General features: G+C 37.3%; 2 protein-coding genes across 6 annotated transcripts in view; one reads left to right on the forward strand and one right to left on the reverse strand.

The window, feature by feature from the left end:
- The window catches only part of Ets65a (DNA-binding protein D-ETS-3), a 60,285-nt gene extending 36,940 nt beyond the window's left edge, over positions 1-23,345 (forward strand). For 2 of the 4 annotated variants that reach the window (XM_083097580.1, XM_083097579.1), the window contains exons 3-6: positions 4,660-4,719; positions 15,452-15,511; positions 17,931-18,168; positions 19,165-23,345. In XM_083097580.1, the coding sequence (XP_082953706.1) occupies positions 4,660-4,719; positions 15,452-15,511; positions 17,931-18,168; positions 19,165-19,501 (695 nt within the window). In that variant the 3' untranslated portion in view covers positions 19,502-23,345. Of the gene's footprint in view, positions 1-4,659; positions 4,720-15,451; positions 15,512-17,927; positions 18,169-19,164 lie in introns of all 4 variants that reach the window. The other 2 variants (XM_083097578.1, XM_083097577.1) reach the window with 1 other exon arrangement.
- LOC145970696 (protein SCAI) overlaps positions 1-25,656 on the reverse strand; it is a 74,513-nt gene extending 48,857 nt beyond the window's left edge. Inside the window, exons 1-2 of one of the 2 annotated variants that reach the window (XM_083097573.1) lie at positions 24,987-25,656; positions 16,443-16,966 (exon numbers count right to left, since the gene is read on the reverse strand). The gene's annotated coding sequence lies outside the window, so the exon portion shown is untranslated. The remainder of the gene's footprint in view (positions 1-16,442; positions 16,967-24,986) is intronic. The other variant, XM_083097576.1, reaches the window with a different exon arrangement.
- Between the last annotated feature and the right edge of the window lie 80 nt (positions 25,657-25,736).

Here is a 25,736-nt window from a genome sequence, read left to right on the forward strand (position 1 = left end):
TGTCTATTGATTATTTGAGGGCATTGCACGCTAAAATGCAATTGTATAGAGTTCCATATAGAGAGGCAAGGAAGGGGGGAATGCAAAATTCGTGAAAATAACGATTTGAATCATCGAGAAACGATTTTACATTATTTTCCGCTTTTCTATGTTTTCGGAAAATATAGACATTTAAAACGAAATTATTCGAATGGAAAGCTTTATCGATAAATTCGAATATTCTGGAAAATACGAGAAAAGTTAGATACATTTCCGAGCGATTACGTAGAAAAGTAATCATAGTAAAATAGTTTGCTTGAAGTTTTCTATATTTTGCTATATCCATAAATCATTAATGACCAATTTTTATTTTAATTCATATAAAAATGTGAATAAGATATATTATTTGGAATTATTATTTGAAAACAAGAAAAATAAATGAATAATAGAAACTAACATATATGTCAGAAATATTTCCCCTATATTAAATTAGTACCAGAGTAAATATAATCCTTTTAATATAGAGATTTTATTTTTAGCGAGATATGAAAAAATTTTTATACTTTCATCGATCTTCTGAAAATGAATTTAAAATTTCAAGATTAATAGTGAAAACGTAACAATAATTTATGTTATAAAAATTTACTTTAAAGGAAATATAATATTAATTTTGACGTATAAGAGAGATGTATTTCTGCATTTAAATGAAACAAGTTTCAAACTTAATTGTCAGATTGCGTATATAATATTATAGGTGCTTTCGAGGGAGGAAAAAAATCATTCAATCTTGATGAGTTAATTCCATTTCGCTGAAGAGATAGCTCGGCTAAAAGCGGCAGATTGAACAGATTCCGACTCTCGAGGTGTCGTCAGTCGGGACAGCTCTCGCCGGAGCGGCGCGGCGCGGCGCGGCGACACGCCGGCGTACGAGAGCGCGCGTTATACCGCAGAGGGTTTGTTCCCGGAAGGGAACCGGTGGCACGTCGTTACCGGGGCAAACTACGCCGTCGACAAGCGCCGGTCGGTAAGTGCAGGAGGTCCGGTGCACGTCGGCCGCGTGCTCCCGGTCGGCCGTCCACCCCCGATCGCCGCCGCCGCCGCCACCGGATGCTGCGATTCGGGGCACCACCACGGCGGTCTCCCGCCATGTTCGCGGCACGCAGGCGCGCTTCCGCCCTTTCGCTCGCGGGGGTGTCAATCTCCCCCGCAAGCCCGGCCTTCGCGCCTCGACGCCGAACCAACCCCCGCGCGACCTCGGCGCCCTTCGGGGGCGGAAACCTCGCCCCCGCTGGCCCTCGATCGCGTCCTAACTACCCCCTTCCCCGGCGACGTCGTCGTCCGTTTCGCGCGAGTCGGCAGTATCGCTCGGAACGGGTCGGCAAGATGATCGGCGCCCTTAACGGCGCGCAGTCCACGTATAATACGCTCGTGCAGACGACGATCATCGGCGAGACGAGGGTAGTAATACGCGGCGCCGTATCTCTCGACGCCATTCGAGAGTGAGACGCTCGTTGCTGAGATATGATCACGTTTCTGGCCACGTCGTCGTCGCGCCTCGTGCCGCAGCAGCTAATCCGGAAGTCGACGACGGTGCCGCGATAAGAGCGGCAGCTGGACCGCGTGAAACACCGTCGCACCGGGTAACAACTAGAGCGGGGGGAGGGGGGCATCGTGTTCGCGGGCACCGCGCGATGCTGGACCTCAAGAGCAGCGGTACCACCGCGGCGGAGCTACCACGAACCACGGCGTTCACCAATCTATCGATGCTGTTCGCCGGTACGTTCGACGTCCCGTTCTTGTTCTGTGCCCGTTTGCGCGTTTGTGTCGCGCGAAATTTTTCAATAGCGTATGTGTTTAGGAGTGTGCCGATCAATTCGCGTTCCCACGCCCTCGATAGCTACCACGCTTGGTAGCACGCGTGTCCACCTGGTATCACTTGCGAATTTCACGCTCGGAACGTGCCGATCGCGAGCTACGTTTAATCCGACATCGGTATCGCGTGTGCTTCTGAAAATCTTTTCGTGCACTCGAATGAAATGGAGAGAGAGAAAAGATCTTATATTTTATATGTTGTACAAATCTAATTTCCTTTTATGTGTAAAATATCGCAAACGTTAAGAAACCCATGTTTAATTATGCAAACATATTTTCAGAAGCAGGTGCAAAGATTTAATCTAGTTAGGCAAAGGAAAAACCTGGTGGCAATTTTATGCATTGATCGATGATAAACGCACGTGTTTTTCTGTGCGTTTGTCCACGATAAATATATGTATTTTAATCCTTTTTTTATATAGAATAAATTGATTTATTTTATTTAAATGATAGAATAAATTGGTTTATTTTATTTAAATTATAGAATAAATTGATTTTGAAACATTTTAAACAATTGTTTGCTTTTTTGTCAAAAAATAATTTAGAAATTCACTATGTTACTATAACTGAAAATTTTTTACTTTATATTATCTAAAAAAATATTATTGAATTTTCAATACTATTGCCTATTTAAAGAATTAAATATTTTTACTAATATTTAAATCTTTCAGGCACAATCTCTTTACAATAATCTGAAGAATTAAGCCATTAGATATAACTAAAAGTATATGCTTATAGCTGCTGATATTCTAATGTCGTAAAGTGATTAGTGATTACGTGATTCATGTGAATTATAGAGAAAAATAACTATCGAATTGTGTTCTAAACAGCCATCAAAAATTGTACTTTTACAATAAAATTCATAAGATCGATATATCCTTATGTATATTTCTATTATGCAATTCGTATTGATAATTTGAAAATAAGTTTTTATTCCTCTCTGTCTTCCAAATTTCTTTCACTTTTAAACCATAGATCGTGATAGTATGAAAAGATGAATCCGTAAGGAAAAATATTCATATCTTGCGTATCATTTTTTCTATTATTTATTAACACTATCAATTGGCCTACAGAAAGTATCTCAATATATTATATATGCGACATTAAAATCCGCCAAATCGTTTATTATGAATAGTATTGATCCTGCTCAGTAATTTGTTAATTTTTTCGTATTTGTCAGGATTTTCCGATATAGCCTGTATCTTGTAACATCGCGTTTCATGAAAATCTCAAGGAAAACTAGCACGTATTACCAAATGATCGGCGCACCCCTCGGCACTCGAGAAACGTGAAATCCGAGGCTCCATTAATGGACTCCGGGGTCTCCAGATCAAATGAAGGGGGCAGTAAAGACGAAAGATCGAGCCTTGGCGAGCGGGCGCATAGGTCGTTTTGTTTGCTCCGGAAAGTCGGAGTTTCTGCCGCGCGGTGTGACGTACCTACGTATGTACACACGAGGGTCGACCCTCGTGCCAATAACTGCCAAATGAAAATATATCTGTTCGCAAACACGCCACTGACGCTGGCGTGTACGGGAACTCTCGAGAGAACTCTCGCGTGTATCGCTCACGGCGAATGTACAACATTGCCGTCGCTGCCGCGCGAGCGACACATCTTCCATGCACACGTGTTACAAATAATTCCGTATTTGTCCAACTGACGTCCGTCTTCCTCGGATATTATTCGATTGACCGAATCGGTCGATTGCCAATCGTCGATCGAACGTATTTAGAAAAGGGAGAAATTTAGATAGAGAGAGACCTTTTCCAGAAATTTAAAAAATAGATATTTCGACTAGAAAAAAGAAAGGAATATACAATAATATAAATCACATTCGAACTATTTAATATAAAAAGAATCGTTTTTATAACGGTAGATGTGCATGAATTATTTAATCAAGTATAAATGTATTCACACATGTTTCTATTAAATTATTTACATATATATAATTTCTACAGAAATAATTCTAAAACTACATAATTCAAATTTAAAATCTAAGATAGTATTATATTTAATTACGTCAATAAATATACTGGATATACATATTATTTTAGGCATCTATTTTACAGGCCCCGTTTCTCAAATATAATTTTTTAGGGGGGTTGATGTATAATTTAATTAATTAATTAATATTATTTCTTGCAATTTATAAATGAACAAAATAAATTCAACCATAATAATATGGATGTCTAGTATTTAACAAGAGAAAATATCCATTGTTTGACACATGCACTTTATTTGTCTTTTTTTGCCCTTATCTGACACATATAGTTTATTAGAAAATATTGGAACGCGCGATTAAGATTTTATATAATAATCGAAAACTTTGCAATTTCAAACGCAAAAGGCGTGGATAAGTTTATCGCTGCAGATTATATACCGGGAATAGATTTTAAGAACGATAAACGTATTCTGGCAATATATATGTAAACTCTTTCGCGTGCGTTTCGCGTTCATGGAAAAACTGGAACCTTTAAAGTGTCATAAAGATTTCGAAGTAGAAGAACCGCGTTTTTCCCTCGTCAGGGTCGCCTCGAAACGCTTTCGCTCGTCTGATCAGATATACTTTACGGCTTCTCGCGATTCCTCGAACCGATTAACTAGTAATTGCGGACAATATACGCCCCCGCTACTGACGTGACCTCAAAAAGTGTAGTTGCAATTGGTCCGGTCAGATTGCAAAGTACCTACAGGTCGCGTGAATCGATAAACAGTAGATTTTTAATGCATACTATGGTAGATCGAGAATTTTTATTGATTGAAAGAGAAAAGGAGAGAGAAATAATTAAAAAATTTTTCTTATTTCAGATGCTGGCAGCTCTTATAAGGGAGGCTGGAGTCACGCCACATCGCCGGCACCTGGTCAAGGTAAGTCTCTAAAGTTTATAGTTAAAAATATTTTATAGTATCAAGAAGGGGAAAAGAAAAAAAAATAAAGCAATTTTGTATGTCTATAAATTTTGTACATCTACGAAAATCCTTATATTATCTTAAAATATAAAGCAGAGTATAATTTAGACAGAAATCTGTAGGGAACATGTAAGTCTGTAAAGAATATTTAATAAAAATATGATTCTACAGTATTTAAAATATATCTCTATGTATCTTGATATTTTGACAGTTATAAGAAAATGTTTTAATAAAATATTAAGAAGGATGTGTATTTCCCTTTCGTATTTTTTATACGGTTGCAATAGATTTCACAGTTTTGTATTCTTGCGCAAAGCAATATTTCATTCCTATGTTAAATCACCATCGACTGATAATCAACAGTTGATCTTTTGCGTTTCTTTCAATTAATTACCCATCATCAGGTCAAATACCTAAGATGGTTTTCTAAAATTCCCTCGATCTATTTCGCTTTTCGTATATTATCTTCCTCTCGCAAAAACTCCCGCTCTGACCGAGTGGGGGTTTTCTTTCTCCTTGTTCTCGGTTCGCTAGACGCTACATATACGTAAAGGGTGGGTCGAGGCGCCGCTGGGTGCAAATTCACGCGTCGCGACGCCCTGTTCTTGTTCGGGCAAGCTTTGTGCGTGCAAGCGCGTGGAAGATGTAAGCGTGTAGGTGTTCGTGTAGATATCTGTGCGGGTATAGGTGGCGTCCCGGTGCTTTGTGGCGCGTTGAACCGCGGCCCCTTTGTCGTCGGCGGAGAGCGAATGAACGAGAGAGAGAGAGAGGATGAAAAGGGGTGAGGGAGGGTGGCGGAGAGCAAGCCCCGGGGGCTGTGTAGAGACGCCTGCCCACACGGTGGTAACGCCGAAGAGCAGACCCCACCCTGTGTGGACGCCAACACCGAGCTAGCACAATCATCTCGCGGAGATCACAGAGACCTGCCTGCGGGCATCTTTGTTATAAACGGCTTCTGGCCGCGTCAACCAGGTTACAACAACCGTGGCGTTGTTCGAGACCATCTCCGCGGCGCGAGAGGACATAAGTTCCGCCTTCGAACGCGTGTGAATGCGTGTGAGCATGAGTGTCTACCTTGCCCGTATTCGAGATTGTATTCAGGATCCGCGCAACCTGCCGTGTCACATCTCTTAGCACTAGGCTTTAAACGTAATTTAACGCAACATATATGTATGTACATGGCGTTACATGTGATGAACAGATTACAAACAGATCCAACTTACAATGATAAGTTTTTATCTCTGAAATGATATATTTAAATTAAATGTATTGTATATATAATTAGATCTCATAATTATCTTGTAGAGATTGATAGAGGCTATTCTACACGGAGAAAAATTATGACAGACCCCTGTGCACTTTATTATTCCTTTGTTTTTAATTAAATCAGCTACAATTTCGAAAGACACGTAAGTCTTTTACTGTTATAACGGTGAGATAAAACAAAATTTTGCGTTTTTGATTTTTATCTTGAAGCATATTTGATCTCAAAGTTTGAGGAAATTATTTGAAAATATTTAGGATTGTTAATAGATTTTTTTATAATATAGTTAATAGAATTCTGTAAATTAGATTCTTTTTTGGAGAGGAAAGAGATCTTTGTGAAATATCTTTAATTTTTCCTTGTCCCGTATCCTCTGAAAGTTTAATTTTCAGGTATTTCTCGCGTCGACGTACGCACAAATCGTTTTAGCACGACGTAGGCGAGCTCCGGGGCATTTTCGAATAGCGTACTCCAGCATCGTCCTCTGATCTTGACAGGCGCGGGGGTCGCCTTTGACTCGGTTTGCGCTTTGCGCCGCGACGCGAAAGGGAGCGACATCGTCGTCACCGAGATTCATGAAATTACTTGACGTGACGCGCGTTGACCCGAGGGCACTTTGCGGTTCTCTAGACCGCATAAAATTGAAATTACAAGCTTGTCTCTTCCTATAGAAACTAGACGGCTTAGGGCACTCAAAGTTGTACCGTGTATATTTTCGATTCAATAAACATTAGATACGTTCACCTAACACATGGACTCAGATCATTGCTCCATAAAAGTCTCAGTCTATGTTTTAATACCTAAGAGATTATATCCAAAGAATAACTAGAAGAACTGAGAGTGTTCGCGACATCTAAATGTTTAAATCCATATATAAATCATATCACATATAAAAATGTATTTAATTCATAAATTTCATCGATATTTACCAAAATATAAAATTTGTTTCGAAATAAAAATTTCATTCGAATATTTGTCATTTAAATAATATAATTATTTACACACAGAACTAATTAAAATAGCTTTAAATTATTTTAATTTTGAGAAATATACTTTATGTAATATGTGTATGTGTGTGTATGTATGTATTGTATGAACTCTTTCATTCTTGATGCTATTTAAAAAAAAATAGAAACCTTATAATTAGAAGTTTTATATGAAAACCTCTATTAATAAGAGGGAGATTATATAAAAAGATTGAAGAAATGCAAATTGCCCTCTAAACCATGCGTTCTAATATAAATTATATTCTCGTTTATGCTCGCTATGTTCTAACATCCGTAATGTCATGCAAGGACAATGATGAACTGACACCCGTGAATTAACACATTAGAGATATATCTGCGGAACCGGGTAATTTGAGTATGCCCATTAATGTTGCTCGCGTGCTCGATGGCCCAAAGTTGTTTCATGTTTCAAAGCAGGTCATGCTCATATAACCTTTTCGTACCAAAATGCACACCAAAACGTTCTACTGTGCCATGCGATTCAATCAAAAGTCAAAGTATAGTTAAAAAAAGCCTTCTCGCGTGAATTGCCCGCTACTTAATTAGCCTTTGATAACGCTATCAAAAACGTTATCAACTTCAAAATTTTATAGCAGATTTTTTGATAATAACAAATTTAAATGAATCATTATATATTTCATTTATGCTATCATGGCTGTGCAAAGTCTCGAATATTCGCATCAGGTCAATTTGATTTTAATAATTTTTCTTTTAATCGCATATTTTATAGAACAAAATGATAGATTAGTCCCGCATGTAGTTTAATATTTGCTTAATCAAAAAAAATTCTTAAATTTTAAAATTTTAATATAAAGTCTTAAATTTGACTGTCCTCGTCTGAAAGAAATATAACCAATAAGTTATAGGTGCACAACTTTTTCTCACTTGAGTGTTTAAAGCCCTTAAATAGAGAGGATTATATGAGAGAGAGAAAGAGAGAAGAGCATATTATTTTTTTAATAATAAATAATGTAAAGAAAAATTATTTCGATTAAATTAATTCGATAAAAGCACTTACAAATTTAATTAAACGAATGCACCTCATTCTCTTATGTGACAACTTATATAATACATACAGGTCGATTCGAGAATTTTCGAGATCTCGAGTCGTGGCGCGCTCGCGCATCAAGAGATGTCACGTCGTGTTATCGACCACCAAGCAGAGTGGTTTCAGCGGATCTGCCCACTGGCCAGGAAAAGCGACTTTAAGACGACTCGTAGAACAATAAAAGCACTCTCTCTTTCTCCTCCCACCTTCTCCGTTGTTGCCCTTCCGTTCCCCAGTGTACCTCGCGTGACTTCCTGACCTGAGTCGACCGACCCTCGACCCCCTGTTACGTGTATGTGTCTGAGGGCAACCCTATGATAATTACGTACTCCCGAGCGGCGCGTGCCTCGGCAATTCGCTCACGCGCCCGATCGCGTATGGCGTGACTATCCTCGACACCATAGGTAACTATCTCCCCCTCGTCGCATTCTGAATTTGCCTCCCTTAAAATATGTACGGAGTGATTGACGCTAGGTAAAATCAGGAGATATCACAATAATGTAAAGTTCAAAAGATCTCTAAGGATGATTTAATCTTTCCGGCATTCTTTAGTGTTTCTTGTAGATATCCAATCAGTGTTACGTTTGAAAAACTTTTCGATAAAAACTTATTCAAGATGTCACAATACATGGTGAAAATTAAAACTGTATGGTTTCAAAAATATATATATAGAAATCAAGTATTGCTAACACCTGCAATCACAAATATAATGATTTCACTTTGCATAAATCATTAGTTGATAAATTTTAATTTTGGAATCTTCATGATCTATTAAATAAATTATATTTTTTGCAATTTTAATAGAAGTTTGCGAAATTATACTTACACAAACTTAAATTTTTATATTTTGATCATGAATTTTTATTCTGAAATAGGTTTTAATTTTCTGAAGTTAATAGATCATTCTTGAGTATCATTAATCACGAGAATAATTGAATATTCCTTATTTTATTTTTAATTATAGTTACAATTTAGGAAATAAAATTAACTAAATACATATTGCATTAATCGTCGTATCGATAAAATCAGCTTTGGGGAGACTCTCGTCTGAGAATAAGCTTTGAATTCGTGAGAATTTCCAAACCATGGATTCTAACGTATCCAAAAAGGGGACGACCGGAACCCCGGTCAGGAAGAGCAGACTACCGGATCTTGCTGGCACGGGTTCCGCTCGTCCATGGACCCCGCGGGGTCGCGAAAGCGAAGTCCCGGGGGACATGGATCGTGGGCAACAAGTCACTGGGAAACGGCGCGTGACCAGTGCATTCGCGCCGCCAGATTTACGACAAGAAAAATGAGAAAGGGTAAGCAGGACTCTTTTCGTCGCTCTTTCTTTCTTTCTTTCCATCTCTCTCGGAAGAAAACAGGGGTGTCGATCGAATGATGTGATTCACATTTTAACGCTACTTGAAGAAAATATTCATTGAGCATTGGCATCTTTTTTTCTATATTTTTTTAATGGTAACATTATTATTTTTCAATCTCGGACAAATAATACATAAAATTATGACAGTATATAAGATTATAATAAAAAAAACTAATAGAACAATTTATAGGATTCCAAAATAAATTTGCAGGCCGATAAAAATTACGATAAAAACTTTGACGAATTTTAACGAAGTTAAAAATTATCTGATTGCATGCTAATTTGGTTAATGGTGAGTCGCATGATTTTTTCGTATCGCGAAAAAAATGTGTCGATGTGTACGCTGTCTTGATCGAGCTGTTATTCTTTCTTGGCGATACAAGACCGGGTAAATTGGAATCGTGCGATAGAAATGTTCGTAGCATATTGTAGGGGTTGCGGGACACCGTCGACGGAGTCGCTGTCGCAGTTCGCATTATGTCTTTCGGTAGTACATACACGGGCACGTGCCTATGCGTGACACGTTTACGCATGGCTGCCTGCGTTCGGGACTCTCCCCCCATATCGGCTCGCATTCATCTCTGATTCCTTGTTGGGGTGCAGGGATTGCGTTTCCACTTTAACCGTGCGCAATCAAACGTCTATCATCTACACGCGCAAAAAGTAGCTGATTTTACCGAAAAACCTCGTGACATCCGTCTGTAAATGTCGAATTTCGGTTAAAATTTGTAAAATTAATTATGACAAAAGGAAGGTAGTTAAAATTAAAAAATAAGTTTCTAATGTTCTCTTTCTGGGAGACAAAACTAACTTATAAGATTTTCCAGACCTATTCAGCTGCTTCTTATTTTCTACTTCCTTAATTAATTTGAAGTGAATTTTTCCTTCATGAAAATATTAACGGGTAATTATTTAAAGTTATAAATAATTAAAAAACTGAAGAAGCTTCTCGGAATCTAAATTTTAAAAGTGAAAGGAGACAGTAAATAAATCTTATTTTGCGAAACATTATGTTTCTCATATATTCGGCAATGAAACAATTAATATATTAAGATATTTTCACACAGATCTTATGCACCTATCTACACCTTTTTTATGTTTTATAAAGAAACACGCTTTTTTCAAAGAGATGATAAGACCGAAAGAATTTCTGCTGAGTGTTTGAGATATTGCGCAAGCAGCTCGCGTGGATACGCGAAAAATGATTACGCTCTAAACAATACTTAGTCGCTTGTATCGTGCGGGGGAACTTGAATCGAAGACAAGAATCTTTTTTCCTGGCGAGCAGGCACTATATTCACGCTATGCGATAATTAGGAAACGATTAATTTTCTTCCGCGCTACGCAGCTCGCTCTTACAAATAACTTTTGCTACGCCTGCCCTTATCTGACGAACAAAAACATGTTACCTCCATCACAGGGCACGAATCGCTTGCACGTCTAACTTCTCGAGAAAGCCTCATTCAACAACTGTGACTTCCGCTTTTTAGAAAGCAATTTACCGAACAGATAGTCGATACTTTAGAAATTTTTGTGTGTCACGAACGTTTGTGATGTAATGATGTGGATTATATTTAGCGTTCTCAATCTATAATCATTATTGGGAAGATTATATATGAAATTTTTAAATTGTTAATTACTATAATGCATTAAATTAAAATTCTAAATAAAAATTAAAAATATTTGCTACGTTACTTATTGATTCACTTATTGTTTAAATTCTACTATTTATATTATATATTATTTCATATATTATTTTATACATTATAATTTATAATCTCTTTATATTAAACTCATGTAAATATAATATACTGATTGTGAGACGTTTCAATTCTATTCTCGAAAATTGATTCACCCTACTTTGCCACTCGATTCTTTCATATGATTTTGTTTGCTTTACGAAAATATCTCTGGATTATCGCGCATAACAGGATCTCTAATATACGCGACCTTGCATTGGTACACGAAGCGACACAAAAAAATGTTTGCATTCCACAGCACATTTCCGACGAGCATAGCGGAACGTCGGCGGGAACGACGTGAAAAATAATACTTCCCCTGATTTTCAACCCCTGCACGCATACAGGTGTAATCTTTTTTATCTCGCACAGCTCTTACAAGCTACGCTTTCTCTCTAGGCTTGACGTGTTTTACGCTCGCTTGCTCATTATTACGCACTGCGTTCTCGCACGGCAGTGTGATTTATGTCCGAAATAGGCCCGCCAGCCGAAACGGCTGGGCATGAGTCAGTACCACTTAAGGCTATATCTCTAGGATATAGTCCGATGAATTGTCCGTCTATGAATAAAGCTAGTAAATGAAAATATTTCTAATACGAATTGGAGTTTTTTTTTTCAAATTATTCATCTCATAAATTATTAATAGACGTTATTAAAATTAAAACGTAAAAAAGTATGGCACATTACAAGTGCGAAAATTAAATAAGTCATAAACTAGTTTATAAATACTGATTATAATTTGAAATATAAAAATTGATTATAAAGATATATACAGATTGTTTCTTAATAAATGCGAAAAATTTTTGATAAAATTTAGGAGATGATTCTTTGTCGAAAATTAAGGGAGGTTTTTCATACAAACATATACTCCTACATCCCTCCCTGTGGAGTTACACTCCTCCAAAAATGGGGGTAAAAATTAGGTTTTTATTTTTTTCTCAAATTTAGAACAAGTTAAAGAAATGAAATTAGGTGGATATTTTCTACCAGTAAAAAGGTTATTTATTAATATTTTTTTCAGCCTCCTGTATTGTTATAAGAGGATGAAACTAGCAACCCCTCTTCAATTTTTTATTAGAACTTTTTAATGTTTATATGAAAAACCTCCCTTAATTTTCGACAAAGAATCATCTCCTAAAATTTTTCGCACTTATTAAGAAATATCCTGTATATCATTCTCATTAAGGCTACGCTTTCTTTCTTTAACTTTGATAATAAAAAGTGACATTGCTCCACTTTCAAAGTATTGAAATAAACATCGGCGAAACTTTATCTCGCGGAACATTCCATTTGCATTTCATTTTTATTCATATCGAGAAGACAGTTTAAAAATTCCCAAGCAATTTGAATGTGAGTCTTGGTTCTCTCGGCAACATTTCGGAATTAGCGTGGCGGAACGATATCTCGATACTATACGGCGAAACGATTGAAACAAACGAGAGGGCTTTGGCGCGTCGACGTGTTTGTTGGAACGTGCCCAAAGTTTCTCCAAGTCGGGGCGCCGAGATTCCCCCTTCTTTTCGGCGTCGCGACGCCGAATAGCATTGTGCGCGTCCGAGGCTACCAAAGAGTGCAGCAGCACGGAATGACGACGGGTTCTTTGATCCTCCCTCGAGGAAGCTGCATGTCCCCTAACGGGATTACCCCGCCCCGCGTAATTGCTCGTGAATGCGCAGATATACTCGCGACAATGGGTGCACGTTCGTCGATTCAAGGTGACGTTAGACGAGTCACTGTATAAGTACGCAAAATCGATCTAAAAACAATACTTTAAATAATTTTTGTATGGATCACATTTTCTTCTGATTTTTAACGGTGCGTTCATACAAACGATCCAAATGATTGCTTATGTATCTCTTGTGTATTAAAGTTTTCAAATTGTGTGTGTGTGTGTGTTTTGCGATTTTAAAGTTTCTCTGTATTTTCAAAAATTATATTTTATTATATGTAAATAATTTTTATTCTCTGATCAATTTTGTAAATTTTTCGTTATTTTAGTGCTATATTCAATATAATATTATATTTCTTTATAGAAATTTTTTATATAAATACTATAGCAAAAAATATAATTTTCCTTAATTCACATACTGTTCAAGAAAAATTATGAAATACTACGGAGATGACATTTTCTTATGCAATCACAAACTAAGTAAAACGAATAATATTTCAAAAACAAAATATTGATCAGATAATTTTGAAATTTGATGTTGCGGATTTTTAAAATTTCTTAATTCTCAAATGAAGCTAATTTTATCTAATTATATTTTTTTGTTCAACTTATTGTTACAAAAAGTTGAAATCTAAAAACTTATTTGCGCTTAATATTCTAGGAGAACTATTTAAAGCTTAATAAAAAATTAGAAATTATCGACATCTCTCGAAATATTTTAACAGTTGAAGAAAAATTGACTTTAAATTCTCAATATATTGTACTAAAAATCAAAAAAATTGGTAGAGAAAAAAATAATTTGATAGTTGTGAGATATTTCGTATAGCTTTCTGTCAAAAATAGTAACGGTTGACAGGTTCATGTAATTCAACGAAGTTCGCACTGCCTGTAATCTACGCCGAAAATCTGATCGTGTTATCGTCGGTGACATCCGTCATACACGCTGTCGATGGGTTCTCGATCACGGTGTCGGAGCTTGCGTTAGAAAAACGAACGCGCGCGACGGCTCGTAGCCCCGCGGCTACACTGATTGCGGCGGACCCTCTACGACCCGTAGAGACCCAAGAACGTCTGGTCTCCCCGACCGAAACCCTCGTCCAAGGCCGTACCCGCTTCCCAATCAGAGGCGAAATCAGATTGTTTAACACAACGGACACCGACTGCTATTTAAAGGTAGCATCTGTCCCATGGGGCTCGCCACATTCCGACGCGACAGCGTGTCGAAAATGTTGTCACTGTGGGGATCTCGGTTGTATCGATTCTCGTAAATTATTATCGTTATCGGTGAGAATAGAAATGAGGACACGAATATTTCTTATAACTCAGACTGTTATATAATTTTTTTAACGTTAGAATTATACGATATTCACACGATCATTTTAGAACGTTACATATAATCATCTTAATGTAGTCTTATACACTTGCTTGGTAAAAACAAGCTAATGTTGTAAAAATGGATCATAAATGCGAGTTAGTAAATTTGACACAAAAATTTTAATTAAACAACTGAAAAACTTTATAAAAGTTAATTTTTAAAATGTCTGTTTTCATAAAATTTATGACATATGCAATATTTGCAAGCTAATTTAATAAAAATGGATTATAAATGCGAATTGGTAAATTTGGATATAAAATAACAATGACATAAAAATTTTAATTTATTTAAAAATTTTAATTTAACAACTGAAAAACTTTATAAAAGTTAATTTTTAAAATGTCTGTTTTCATAAAATTTATGTATGACATGCAATATTTGCAATATAATGCTCTTATAAAAGAAATAGAGCAGCATATAAATAATTAATAAAACAACAAACGACATGACTTTAGTATCGAAAAATTATTGAAAAGAAGAGATTAGTTGGAAAATATAAATAAAATGCGCGTTGATGCGTACTAATGGCGTAAGTAGCCTTCGAGCCAATTTGGAAACAATTGCAATTGCAATTCCATGAGTTTTCGAAGAGTCAGTCGACTGACCTTTGCAGACTATCGCCTACGAGCGTATAACGAGCCGAAATTAAGGGGCATTGTGCCCTTAAACAGATTGCACACGTCCGCGCGTGAACGTGACCGTCGGGCCTCGCACGAGGAAAGGGAATTCGTATGATAAGGCGAGGAGAGGAGATCTATGCTATGGGACGACGGTGACGAAACGAGAACGGGGAGAGAGAAACGTACACGTAGCACTCAGCCCCGTGTGTTTGCCTACACGGAAATCCTCTCTAACGGATTCTAACGCTCGACCGAGTTTGCGCTTTTTCATCTTCGGCATTCGGACCGATGACTTTCGCCGCGCCGTCAGAATTTATCTCTCCGCCGTATATATGTCTACGAGCAATGATGCTCGGAAATCATCTCTGGTGTCTCTTTCGATAAATAATTATATATTTCGAAAAATGTGTAAATGATGGAGAATGTAATGAAATATACTGTGTAGTGTAATTCTCTATTTTATCTTAAAAATGTGTCTGAGCGAGTTTATTTCTTTCATCCTTAGAATTATTAATTTTTAAGATATATAAATATATGTTTTAAAATTTTGTTATAAAATTTTGATGAAAAGTAACATATGAATATGAAACATCCTGTTTCAGGCTATGGAAGCAGCTTATCAAAGACAGCATTGGACACGCACAGCCATCTCAGGCAGCCTGGTATGTAGTAGGTAGATATTTTTGAGAAGTTAAAGCGCTACCCTCTCATGCTACCCTATCTGATTTTGCTTCTGGTTCAATATTTAAAATAGATTCTAATCTATCATTCTTGTTAAATTAGTTTAACTAAGAAATTAGTTTAGAGAAAAATATCGTGTTATAACGAAATCATATATATTAATAGAAAAATATTATATATTGCACAAAATATGTTATATCTACGATATATCTGAAAACCAGATGTGTGACAAAATGCTTATTAAATTATGATCAGTAAAAATACCAGTATTTTACAAAATAGAAGGAACAAAATAATATGAAATGAAATAAATTATGAATGAAACTATTATCTATATTTGACATTATTTGTTAAAAACCGCTTTTTATATCAATACCGTATAAAAGTATAAAAGCAAAATTTTCGTGCATAATTAAATGCATAGTATATTACAAATAATTCTATTCCCAAATTTGTTAATTAAGTAAAGTCAACAAATTCAGATATATATATTTCCTAAATAAAATTTTAACAATTTTTTTAATATGAACTTTTTTAATTAAATTACTTTAAAACATTTATATTTTGAACGTATTAAATGAACGTACAGATAATACTGATAATAAAGTTTATTTTAGATAATATGTGATTCGGGGTTGAATATTCCAAACAGAATTCTACTTATAATTGTGTGTGAATAGTGTGCATAAATATAATTATTATATCATTACACGCGTCTTACAATTTCTATTGTAAAATTAAAAAGAAGACATTCTAATTTTATATTATAAATAATAGATAAAATAATAGATAAAATACATTGGGCAAATGTTTTCTACATTGCACGAATTAAATTATACGTAGAATATTGTTCCGAATTATGAATTGTAAATTGTCTAAATCTAAAAAAAGTGAAAAGAGAGGTTTACTTACATGATAGTCGAACAAGGTCACTGTTACTTTGCCCTTCATCGATTCCTCAAAGTCTCGGGCCGCGACGAGAAAAGAGCCTGGAACCCTTGGGCGTAGTCGCGTCTCAGTATTTCTCCCAGTCGATTCCCTCGTTCTCGGCAGATAAATGGGTGTACCGCGCCCCTTCCCATTATTAACTTGTAAGTGAATTACTGTTCGATCGAAAGGCGATCACTACGGCACGCATTCAGCGGATTCATCGGGCGAAACGACCTTTGAGGTCCGGCAATTCGGAATCCGTCCCCATCATCCGCGTCTGTCCCCTCTCATAATCGCTCGGCTTGTATTTTTATGGGGTCCGTCTTGGAGTTCTTGTGTCAGGACTCTTCTTTCAGACCGTGAAAGTCATTAAATCGGGACAATTTTGGTTCTCTTCATTATAAAGTCCGTTACATTTTTCCTTCGTGCAATTGAAATAGTCTCGTGCACACTGATTAGATTTATTGTTAATGCAAATTTTCGGATCCTCGAGAGTTTCTTGTTATCTGTAAATTAATAAGAAATCTTTTTCTATACTTGTTTATTTTATTAACAAAATAGAAAATATATAAAATATAATTCTAAAAACCCTTTTTGTAAAATGAATTTTTTTTCATTATTTTTTCATTTTTTGTTACTATCATTCAGTGCTTTACAGAGCTTTAAAAATTCTGAATTATAAATAAGTTTTGAAACAAGGGAAAATTTTACGGTTTCTAATCTATTGTATTTTTTCTCACATTGCATTTTTATCATAAAAATAAAAATCGATATTTTGAATTGCACGACTTCGAAGGTTTAGAAGACACTCGTGTCACCCTTTGAGCCACTCCGTCAGTAGTTTCTCAAATTGAAATTATTATGATCCAAATGAATTCTATTCTATTGTAGGATTGCGATTATGTTCTTTTGTACGACTGTAGAGCCCTCCACGTCTGAACGTCGGTGATGACGCATTGTAAAGCTTTTAAAGGGCGATACAGAGACCCTTGAAAAACAACTATGTAATGGATAGGTATATTCTATTACATGGAATTGCGAAAAATTTTATCATTTGCTCTCACTTGCAATATGAAAACAAATGTTTATTGGCACAGATTACACATATTTCGGGAAACACTTTAATCGTAATAAACGAAATATCACAGAATGGGGCAACAATAAGATCAAGTTTCAATGGTAATTGAATTCGGCTCCATTATACTGTATATTTGTCACTTATAATCTCGCAAATTTTTCCATTTGTTATAGTGCAATATGATATAAAATGACTATTGCAAAAACTTGTACAAAAATCTTTCATTGAAGAATAAAAATACTTAAACCGATATCAAATTTGATCGCGCAGAAACAGCAGAATCGCGCGCGTGAAAGTAATATATTTTCTTACTTAATTAATATGTTAATTAAGTAATGTAATAATATAAGATGAATGCTGTGACGAAGTACTGAGTTTGTTGTGGCCAGCAGATCCTTACCAAATGTTCGGGGCGACGAGCAGTCGACTCGCGAGCTCCGGTTCCGGTCAGATTCAACTCTGGCAGTTTCTACTCGAGCTTCTGTCGGACTCGAGTAATGCCGCGTGCATCACGTGGGAAGGAACTAACGGCGAATTCAAGTTGACCGATCCCGACGAGGTGGCGAGACGATGGGGCGAGAGGAAGTCTAAACCTAATATGAATTACGACAAATTGTCGAGGGCTCTAAGGTGAGTCTTTGAGATGATGATTACGAGTTTCTTCTATAGGGACGCTCGCGTTTACGATCGCGACGTGGCGCGTTTTTCTACAAACGTCAAATGGAAAAGCCATTAACGAGCCATCATTTATGTTTTGACGAAGTTTCGGGGAGAAAGTAAATTCGTTCGGTATATGTACGGTCGGATGTTCCACGCGCGCGTGTATGTGTCGGTGTCGTCGGGGGGTGGCGAACGGGGGAGAAATTTCAATCACCGACAGTCAAACCGACGGTAGACGCGGCTATTATTTTTCCATCAGATCCACTGATTATATTACGCGATTGCTCTTTTTGGCGTCCCTTCGTTCACCGTGTAAGAACTACTGAACAGACGAATAGACTCATTTTTAACATCGAAGTTGAAGATGCCGAATTTAGAATTCGGTATTTCTTAACGCGAAATTCTTTTGGATATGCAATAAAATATTTAAAAAACGACACATAAATGTAACGAAAAATATGTGATATATAATAAAAAGAATGTATGTATGATATTTATCTCATGTAGCAATTAAATAATGAATTGGTTGACTCATACTTTACAATTTATTGCCAGAGATATATAATTTTGTTATATTAATTGATTTTATCAAAATTGAAACATGATTTTTTGAAAATAAAATGAGAAATAAAACTTTATTTTATTTTAATGCAATGAATACATTTTTAAGTCATATAATGAAAATTAAAGTTTTGATATGATTTTTCATTATCAAATAGCAGATTTATTGATCGATTTGATGATATTAATATTCTCGCAGTACGCAAATATATACTATACTGATTCATATTGCTTCTTGAGTCTCAATTTTTTTTCTTAAAAATATTAATTATTCCTTTAATAACTAATTATATTTTTTACGTATGAAACTAAACTTTTTCGAGAAGCAGAATGTTACTCTCTAGAAACTAGATCCGGTTATTGCTCATGAAGGGAAATCAGAACGGAGGATCGGTCTGTTTGCAGGTATTATTACGACAAGAACATCATGACGAAGGTTCACGGCAAGAGGTACGCGTACAAGTTCGATTTCCAGGGTCTGGCAGCCGCGACGCAGCCGGCGGCGGCCGATCCGGCGGCGTACAAGTACCAGAGCGAGTTGTTCATGTCCGGTTACGGTCATGCCAAGCTGAACCTGATGCCGCCGCCGGCAGCGTCGGTTTCGGTTTCCGTTCCCGGCGGCCTCTTTCAATCGGCATCGAGCTACTGGTCGACGAGCCCGGGCGCCAACTTGTATGCCGGCCATCACACGGCCTCCGGACACGTGCCACCTCATCTCGGCACCTATCCGCATTACGCATGACCCGCCGCCGAGCACTGGGGCGCCCTGGGCACGCCGCGTTGAAACATTTCTATCGAAAGAGTACGAGCCGTTGCTGCCACGTTGTCGGCGACAACGTGTGTAATCGTAAATTACACAGTCTTTTATTCCCCCCGGCCCCCCCCGGAGGCTCGGACCGCACATTGCTTCAGGTATTTGCACGAATCTGTCCATTCTGCGTATGTATCCATTCTTATTGTCTTCTTTTAATGAATGCGAACATGGCGGAAGAGTAGGCGATTTGGCAAGTTTATTTTCTCCTTTTTTTCTTCGAAGTTTAATTCGTAGATTATTTATCTTGAAAGGAAATTCGTTTGCACCGACCAGCACTGATGAATAATTATGTACAATCGTCGATCACAAGTAGATATACAGCTTTATAATCGACACGTAAGTAGTAAATGACAATCACGAAATAGTAAGAGAAAAGGGTAACTCGTTCAAGAGGTGACGCGCATACAGGAATTTATTAATAATATAGTACTTTGCTTTAAATAAGACTTTTAACAATTCTGATAACAATAAGTTAAAATGCTATCAGAGAAAATATTGAATAAAAGATTCAAATTAAGAAGCAAGATCTATTTGCTAAAATGTTCTTAATCTTGTGCTACACTTATGATACAAATATCGACAATGAAATAAGCATAGCGTCTTTTCAATTTTATTAGCAGTATAGTGCAACTGCTTCTTTACACTTATTTGTTAAGTAATTAAAAGAAGAAAGACATGAATGCGCGAGGCGTGCATATTTGTGTATGAAACATTGATATTTAAGACGCGTTTGGACAGATTTAATGTCTGAAATCCTACATGCGATACAATCGCCCCAATAAAGTGTGCAATACACTGTCGAAAATTTTTCGATGCAATACCTAAGCAACGCGTCGTAATCAGTGATCACTTATGCACCGCCTTATATATGTATAGAGGCGACGATTTTACGTAATGAGTACTTTACGGATTCTGATTCACCGCGGCCGATGGGGTGCGCTTCAAAAAAAAAAAATTATTATTGTAAGAACGTTGTACATATACAGTATAATGCATTACGTTAGTAACACAGGGTGTGTGCATCCGTGAGATAATTCGCATGAATCTTTTTACCGTTACTGTTGTGGTGTTACTTTGTAAGAGATACATGCGCATCGAAAAGAACGTGCTCTCGAAAATTTTCTGACTTGTGCGTTTTTTTTTTTTTTTTTGATAGGTGAAATCAGTTCTAATTTCTTACCAAATATCGATACCAAAGAAAATTAGTTCTTCTTTATAATTTGCTAGTAACATATTAAGTAATAGAACATGTAATTTAACAAAAAATCTTGTATTTCCCTTTGGATTTTTTCTTTTTTTTTCTTTCATTTTTCATCTTATCTAGTCATGCATTTCATATTTCTTTATCTAAGTATTTTATGCAGATTTCATTTTACAGAGTTACTTTATTTCCGAGAATAAAATAATAAATAATTGATTACGTAACGACGGTAAAATGAATATGCGAAATCGTTTGGTCCAAAAGGAAACTCACGAATAAGAAGCCGATAAAATTTCACGAGCACTATCGGCGTTTACGATTGGATTGAATCGAGCATGTGTACATCGAAATAAAACGTCACCCCTCACATTTATATAAAGTCGTGCATCTCGATTTCAAGAACGGGGCTTCACGATCGCTTGTTCGCGGAATGTACTCATGTTCGATTCAGACCAAAGCTAATAAGCCCCATGTATCATAAATTCTTTTAACTTATTTGTTACGTGAGAAATGGGTAGAGACGCTACATAGGAATGAATCGAGCGACGAGCGTGCGAGAAACGATTATCGAGCGCATATAGTGTTTATACGGCTACGTTATTCGTCAGCATATGTCGGTGGTTCACTTAAGCGTGATTCGCGCTCGTTCCTTTGACGTAATTTTACAACGAAACCGCGTTACCGTACACCCTCATCATCCGTCATCGTGAGATATGTAGACGATAATCAGAAAAGTACAACGTTTAAGTCATATCAATCGACGGCACACGCAAATCAGAATCGAACTTTTACGCCATCCTTTTTAGAATCACGTGAGATATGTGGCCGCTCTACCCATGTCGATATAAAGGATGGATTGCCGAAACCGAATTCGATCAGACGGAGCATGCAAACTAAACGCATGCTGTAATTCGGAGCAAAGGTTGTCGTATTACATGTGAGCGCATAAATAACAGCTGTTTCTAATCTAATCTCGAAAAAGAAAGAGGAAAAGGAGAAAGAAGTCTTTCGAGATATATAATTTAAAAATAATTACATGTCGAGTATCAGAACATTAAATCTTTCTGTTTAACATTGAGAATATCATATTAGCTAGAAAAAGTTGCGTATATTGTGGATTTCTCAAGAAAAAAAAATTATCATTCAATCTCTCTAATAACTTATTCGAAATTAAAAATAAAGTTTATTAAAAATAAAGTTCATAAATTATATTTTATTATCAATCTTATTATCAATCACAAAATGATTTGAAAATCTACTTGTTGAACTGTCGATTATTAATTAATAAGATCATTTAAAAATAAGGAAGATATTTTTATTTGTAATATATAATCTATTTTATTGGAATGCTTAATTTTCTAACATCTTGTCATTTTGAATCTAAATCTTTTTTTCTAATCACAATAATGTATGAATTGAAATAAAAAGCAAAAGTATAAATGGAGACTTTAAACATTCGAATAAAAATGCAAAATCTCCACTATATTTTGAATAAAGTAAAGCAAAACAATTGGTTAAATATGCATAAAGTATCTGGCATTATAAATGCATTAAATCAGAATAGATGAAATCTCGTTTTATAAATAGATTAAATCACACAAATTTTTTCTGATTGGCATTGTTTATCATTAATCTTTTTCCGATGACGTAAATACTGTAATGCATTTAAAAGTTTTTGAAAGCCAGAAACGTTAAAGATAAAATAACGTCCGATCTACAACTTTGGAAAAACGGAAAGAGGTACGATTTTCCTTTGCAAGATGGTCAACGCATTATTTTTATCGAGTTAACGCGTGTCGGCAGTCCGTCCTCAAAAAAAAAGGCGTACCTTGTGTCGAAGAAGCGTAGCTCCTTAAGATGTGTACCATATTACTCATAAGTGAGACCTTAAGCATTCCTAGAGTAATTTTAAGCGATTAGCGCGGCCCTTGGCGCGACCCATGGGACCGATCGTGCGATCGGCACCGCGACGGGGAACGATATCCAGCAGTTTCCGGATCGGTCCGGACGGGTCGTGAGCGTGAAGGGCGCTCATGTAGATAGGGTGTTTTCATGTGTAGCGTAGGCGTGTAGAAAATTTAGTCTTAGCGAGAGAATGCGACGAAGAGAGGATGTCGAGGATGACGAGAGCGTTGCGTATATATGTGTGTATGTATTATATATGTATACAAGATTCGCGCGCATGTGTTCGAGTGGGCGTGATTTCGAGAATGGAGACGAATAATAATAATAACTACGATGACTATGATGACGATGACGACGACAGTGATGGATGAGTGGATGAACGAGGGACGTGTGTCTGGCACTAGCGTAGAACGCGTTAGATTAGGTAGATAAGCGATCCTCCCTACATCCCCCTCTCGAAGACCGAAGGACACTTCGTTTCTCATCGTTAGCGTGATAACGGAACTGGAGAAAGCACAACGGAATAGAGATGAGAATCGCGGGAATCGCGATCCGGGGAGATCGGGGGAGCGCTGTTGTTGTTCTTGTTGTCGTGCGCTTGTATTAAAGTCGCCATGTTCTAATTAAACGTGCCGACGGGGTTGTATCAGTCGTTGGCAAAATCAATGTTGCTCCCATTTCTCTATACATTTACGTTTGCCTTTTTTGATCGTGTACGAAAGAAACATTTATCTAAACGAAGAGACAGAGCGAACAAGGGGGAAACAGAGAGCAATCGAAGAAGAAACGAACAAAAAAAAGGAGGGAGGTTTTGCAGCTTTTCTCTCCCACCCCTATGCCTTACGTGTGCGTAAACGCGTGTGTGTAAACGAAACCGGGAGTAAAAAAAAAGAGACAAAGGAAACGACGCGGAGGCACAAAGAACGAAGTTGCGGAGCGCGATGGAGGAAGAGGAGGAGGAGGATGAAGAAGGGAAGGGAAGAGGTACGCGGAGGCAAGATAGGAGAGAAAAATAAGCCGAGCAACACACGGTAGGTCAGTCTTGGTTGCCGGCGGTTGGCGAATTGGTCGGGTTGCCATGGAGAAGAGGGCCGGGAGGGTGTTGTACGGGTTCGGCGAGGTCCGCCCCAACGGGAAACCCCCATTCGGGAAATTCGCGGCGTCGCCACGCCGAACCATGCCGCGGTACCGGAGGTTTAGCTCGGCTTGGCTAATCGATTCTGCTACCAATCAGCGCCCGCGCCGTTCCTCCACATCCTCTTCCACCTCGTTTTCTACCCCTTACCCACCTTCTCTCTCTCTCCCTCTCACCCACTCACCCCCTTCTCTCTCTCTCTCACTCACACTCTCTCTCTCTCTCTCTTTCTCTTCGTGGTATTTTGTGTAGCGCTAGCTACGATCACGACTACCGCCGCCACGAGCTTTACCTAACACCTACGCCACTTCCATACCATTCCTCCATCACCGACTCTACCTTCGTGTGTATTCTTCTTCGACGCCGTTAGCGCTATCAACACCGCCTCCACTTATACGAAATACGCGCTCCTTCACTCATATAAGCAAAAACCGCCCCCGTTCCATATCTACCTTCTCGTGTATATTACTCGACTTCAAGATGCATATACACCGCGGGCGAACGCAATAATGTATTTTAGAGACTCGTGTCTTCCTCGCGGGCTTCGACGCGGAAAATGAGTTATCCGTTCGCTCTTCATTAATTGAATTGTTCACGCGGGAACGATATTGCAACAAAACGTTACTTATGCAAACTGAACTTTACAAGAAATGAATAGTTAATTATGTTCCACGCTTTAACTTTATTAAGTTATGGAAAGACAATGGCAACTGATACAGCTTTATGCGCCATTTTACGTGCTAACTATGAAAATAACTGTGTTGTATCTTTTTCATTTATGGTTCTCAAAAATATTATTCTACGATAAAAGTGAAAAGTATATATCGACTAAAATTAAAATTGCGAAATGTACATATCTCGATTCGACCTGAACTTTTGGACAAGGAAATTGAATTTGTCGTCGCACATGCCTGAGACAAAATTTTTTAATTTTTAACCACAATTCTTGTTGCATATGTCACTCGATATCTCACTATAATTATTCCATTATATATCTGATTTTAGTATAATCAATATTTACTTATAATATTATAACAATAACATCTATAATAATAACTATATTCTTTTTTAAATAAAAAAAGAATGTGCATGGGTGAGCGGTAGAACCCTTCATATTTTCCATTTCGCATATTTAGTTTTACTATCGATAACCTTTTCTCTTGAAATTTTACCTTTTATAATCTTCTTCCTTCTACAAACTCTCTTCTAATCTTTGCTTCCCTTCCGCAATTTTACTCTTCTTTTATCAAATTATAATCACTCACTTTAATCTTCTTTAAACTGAGAAATATAAGGATGAGATTGGACCATTCTTGTTACTGGTTGCTAGGCAACTGCAGAGTTACTAATCATTCTTGTTAATTATTGGCGCCAAAAAACACTCGACGCGCTATCTAGGTATATTATCTGTTAATATCTATTATCATCTATTGGTAAATGATCCGAGAATAATTACAGAGCGCTAATCGTATCTACCGTTTCCTTATCGTATATGCGATAAGGAGCGAAAACATACGTGCCAGTGAATTTTATTTTAATTTTTCGTAATCCTGGCCACCGTTCTTGCGCGTATCTCGTAGATAACCGTATAACGTTGTCGGAAGATGCTAGATAGAAGAGAAAAAGATACGAAATGACAAGTCAATGAACATAGAAGGCGCACATGTGCTTCATTATAAAGGAACGAAAGTTTCTCTCTCTCTCTCTATCTTTCTCTTATGCCACGTACACAATACCCTCCTGCACCCACTCCGCCGGTAGGGGTGCCTATGGTAGGGTGCAACTTTCCACGCGAAGCGAGGTTTCACTTTGCAACTTTCCACGCGAAGCGAGGTTCCACTTTGCAACTTTTCACGCGAAGCGAGGGGGACAGGGTGGTTGCGGGAGGGGGGCCGAAGGCCCCCCTTGCACCCTCCCCGTGT

The sequence above is a fragment of the Camponotus vicinus genome, unplaced genomic scaffold (assembly GCF_025532165.1).
Source record: "Camponotus vicinus isolate PSW18456_S1 unplaced genomic scaffold, iyCamVici1.0 SCAF_4, whole genome shotgun sequence".
NCBI classification, from domain to species: Eukaryota; Metazoa; Arthropoda; class Insecta; order Hymenoptera; family Formicidae; genus Camponotus; species Camponotus vicinus.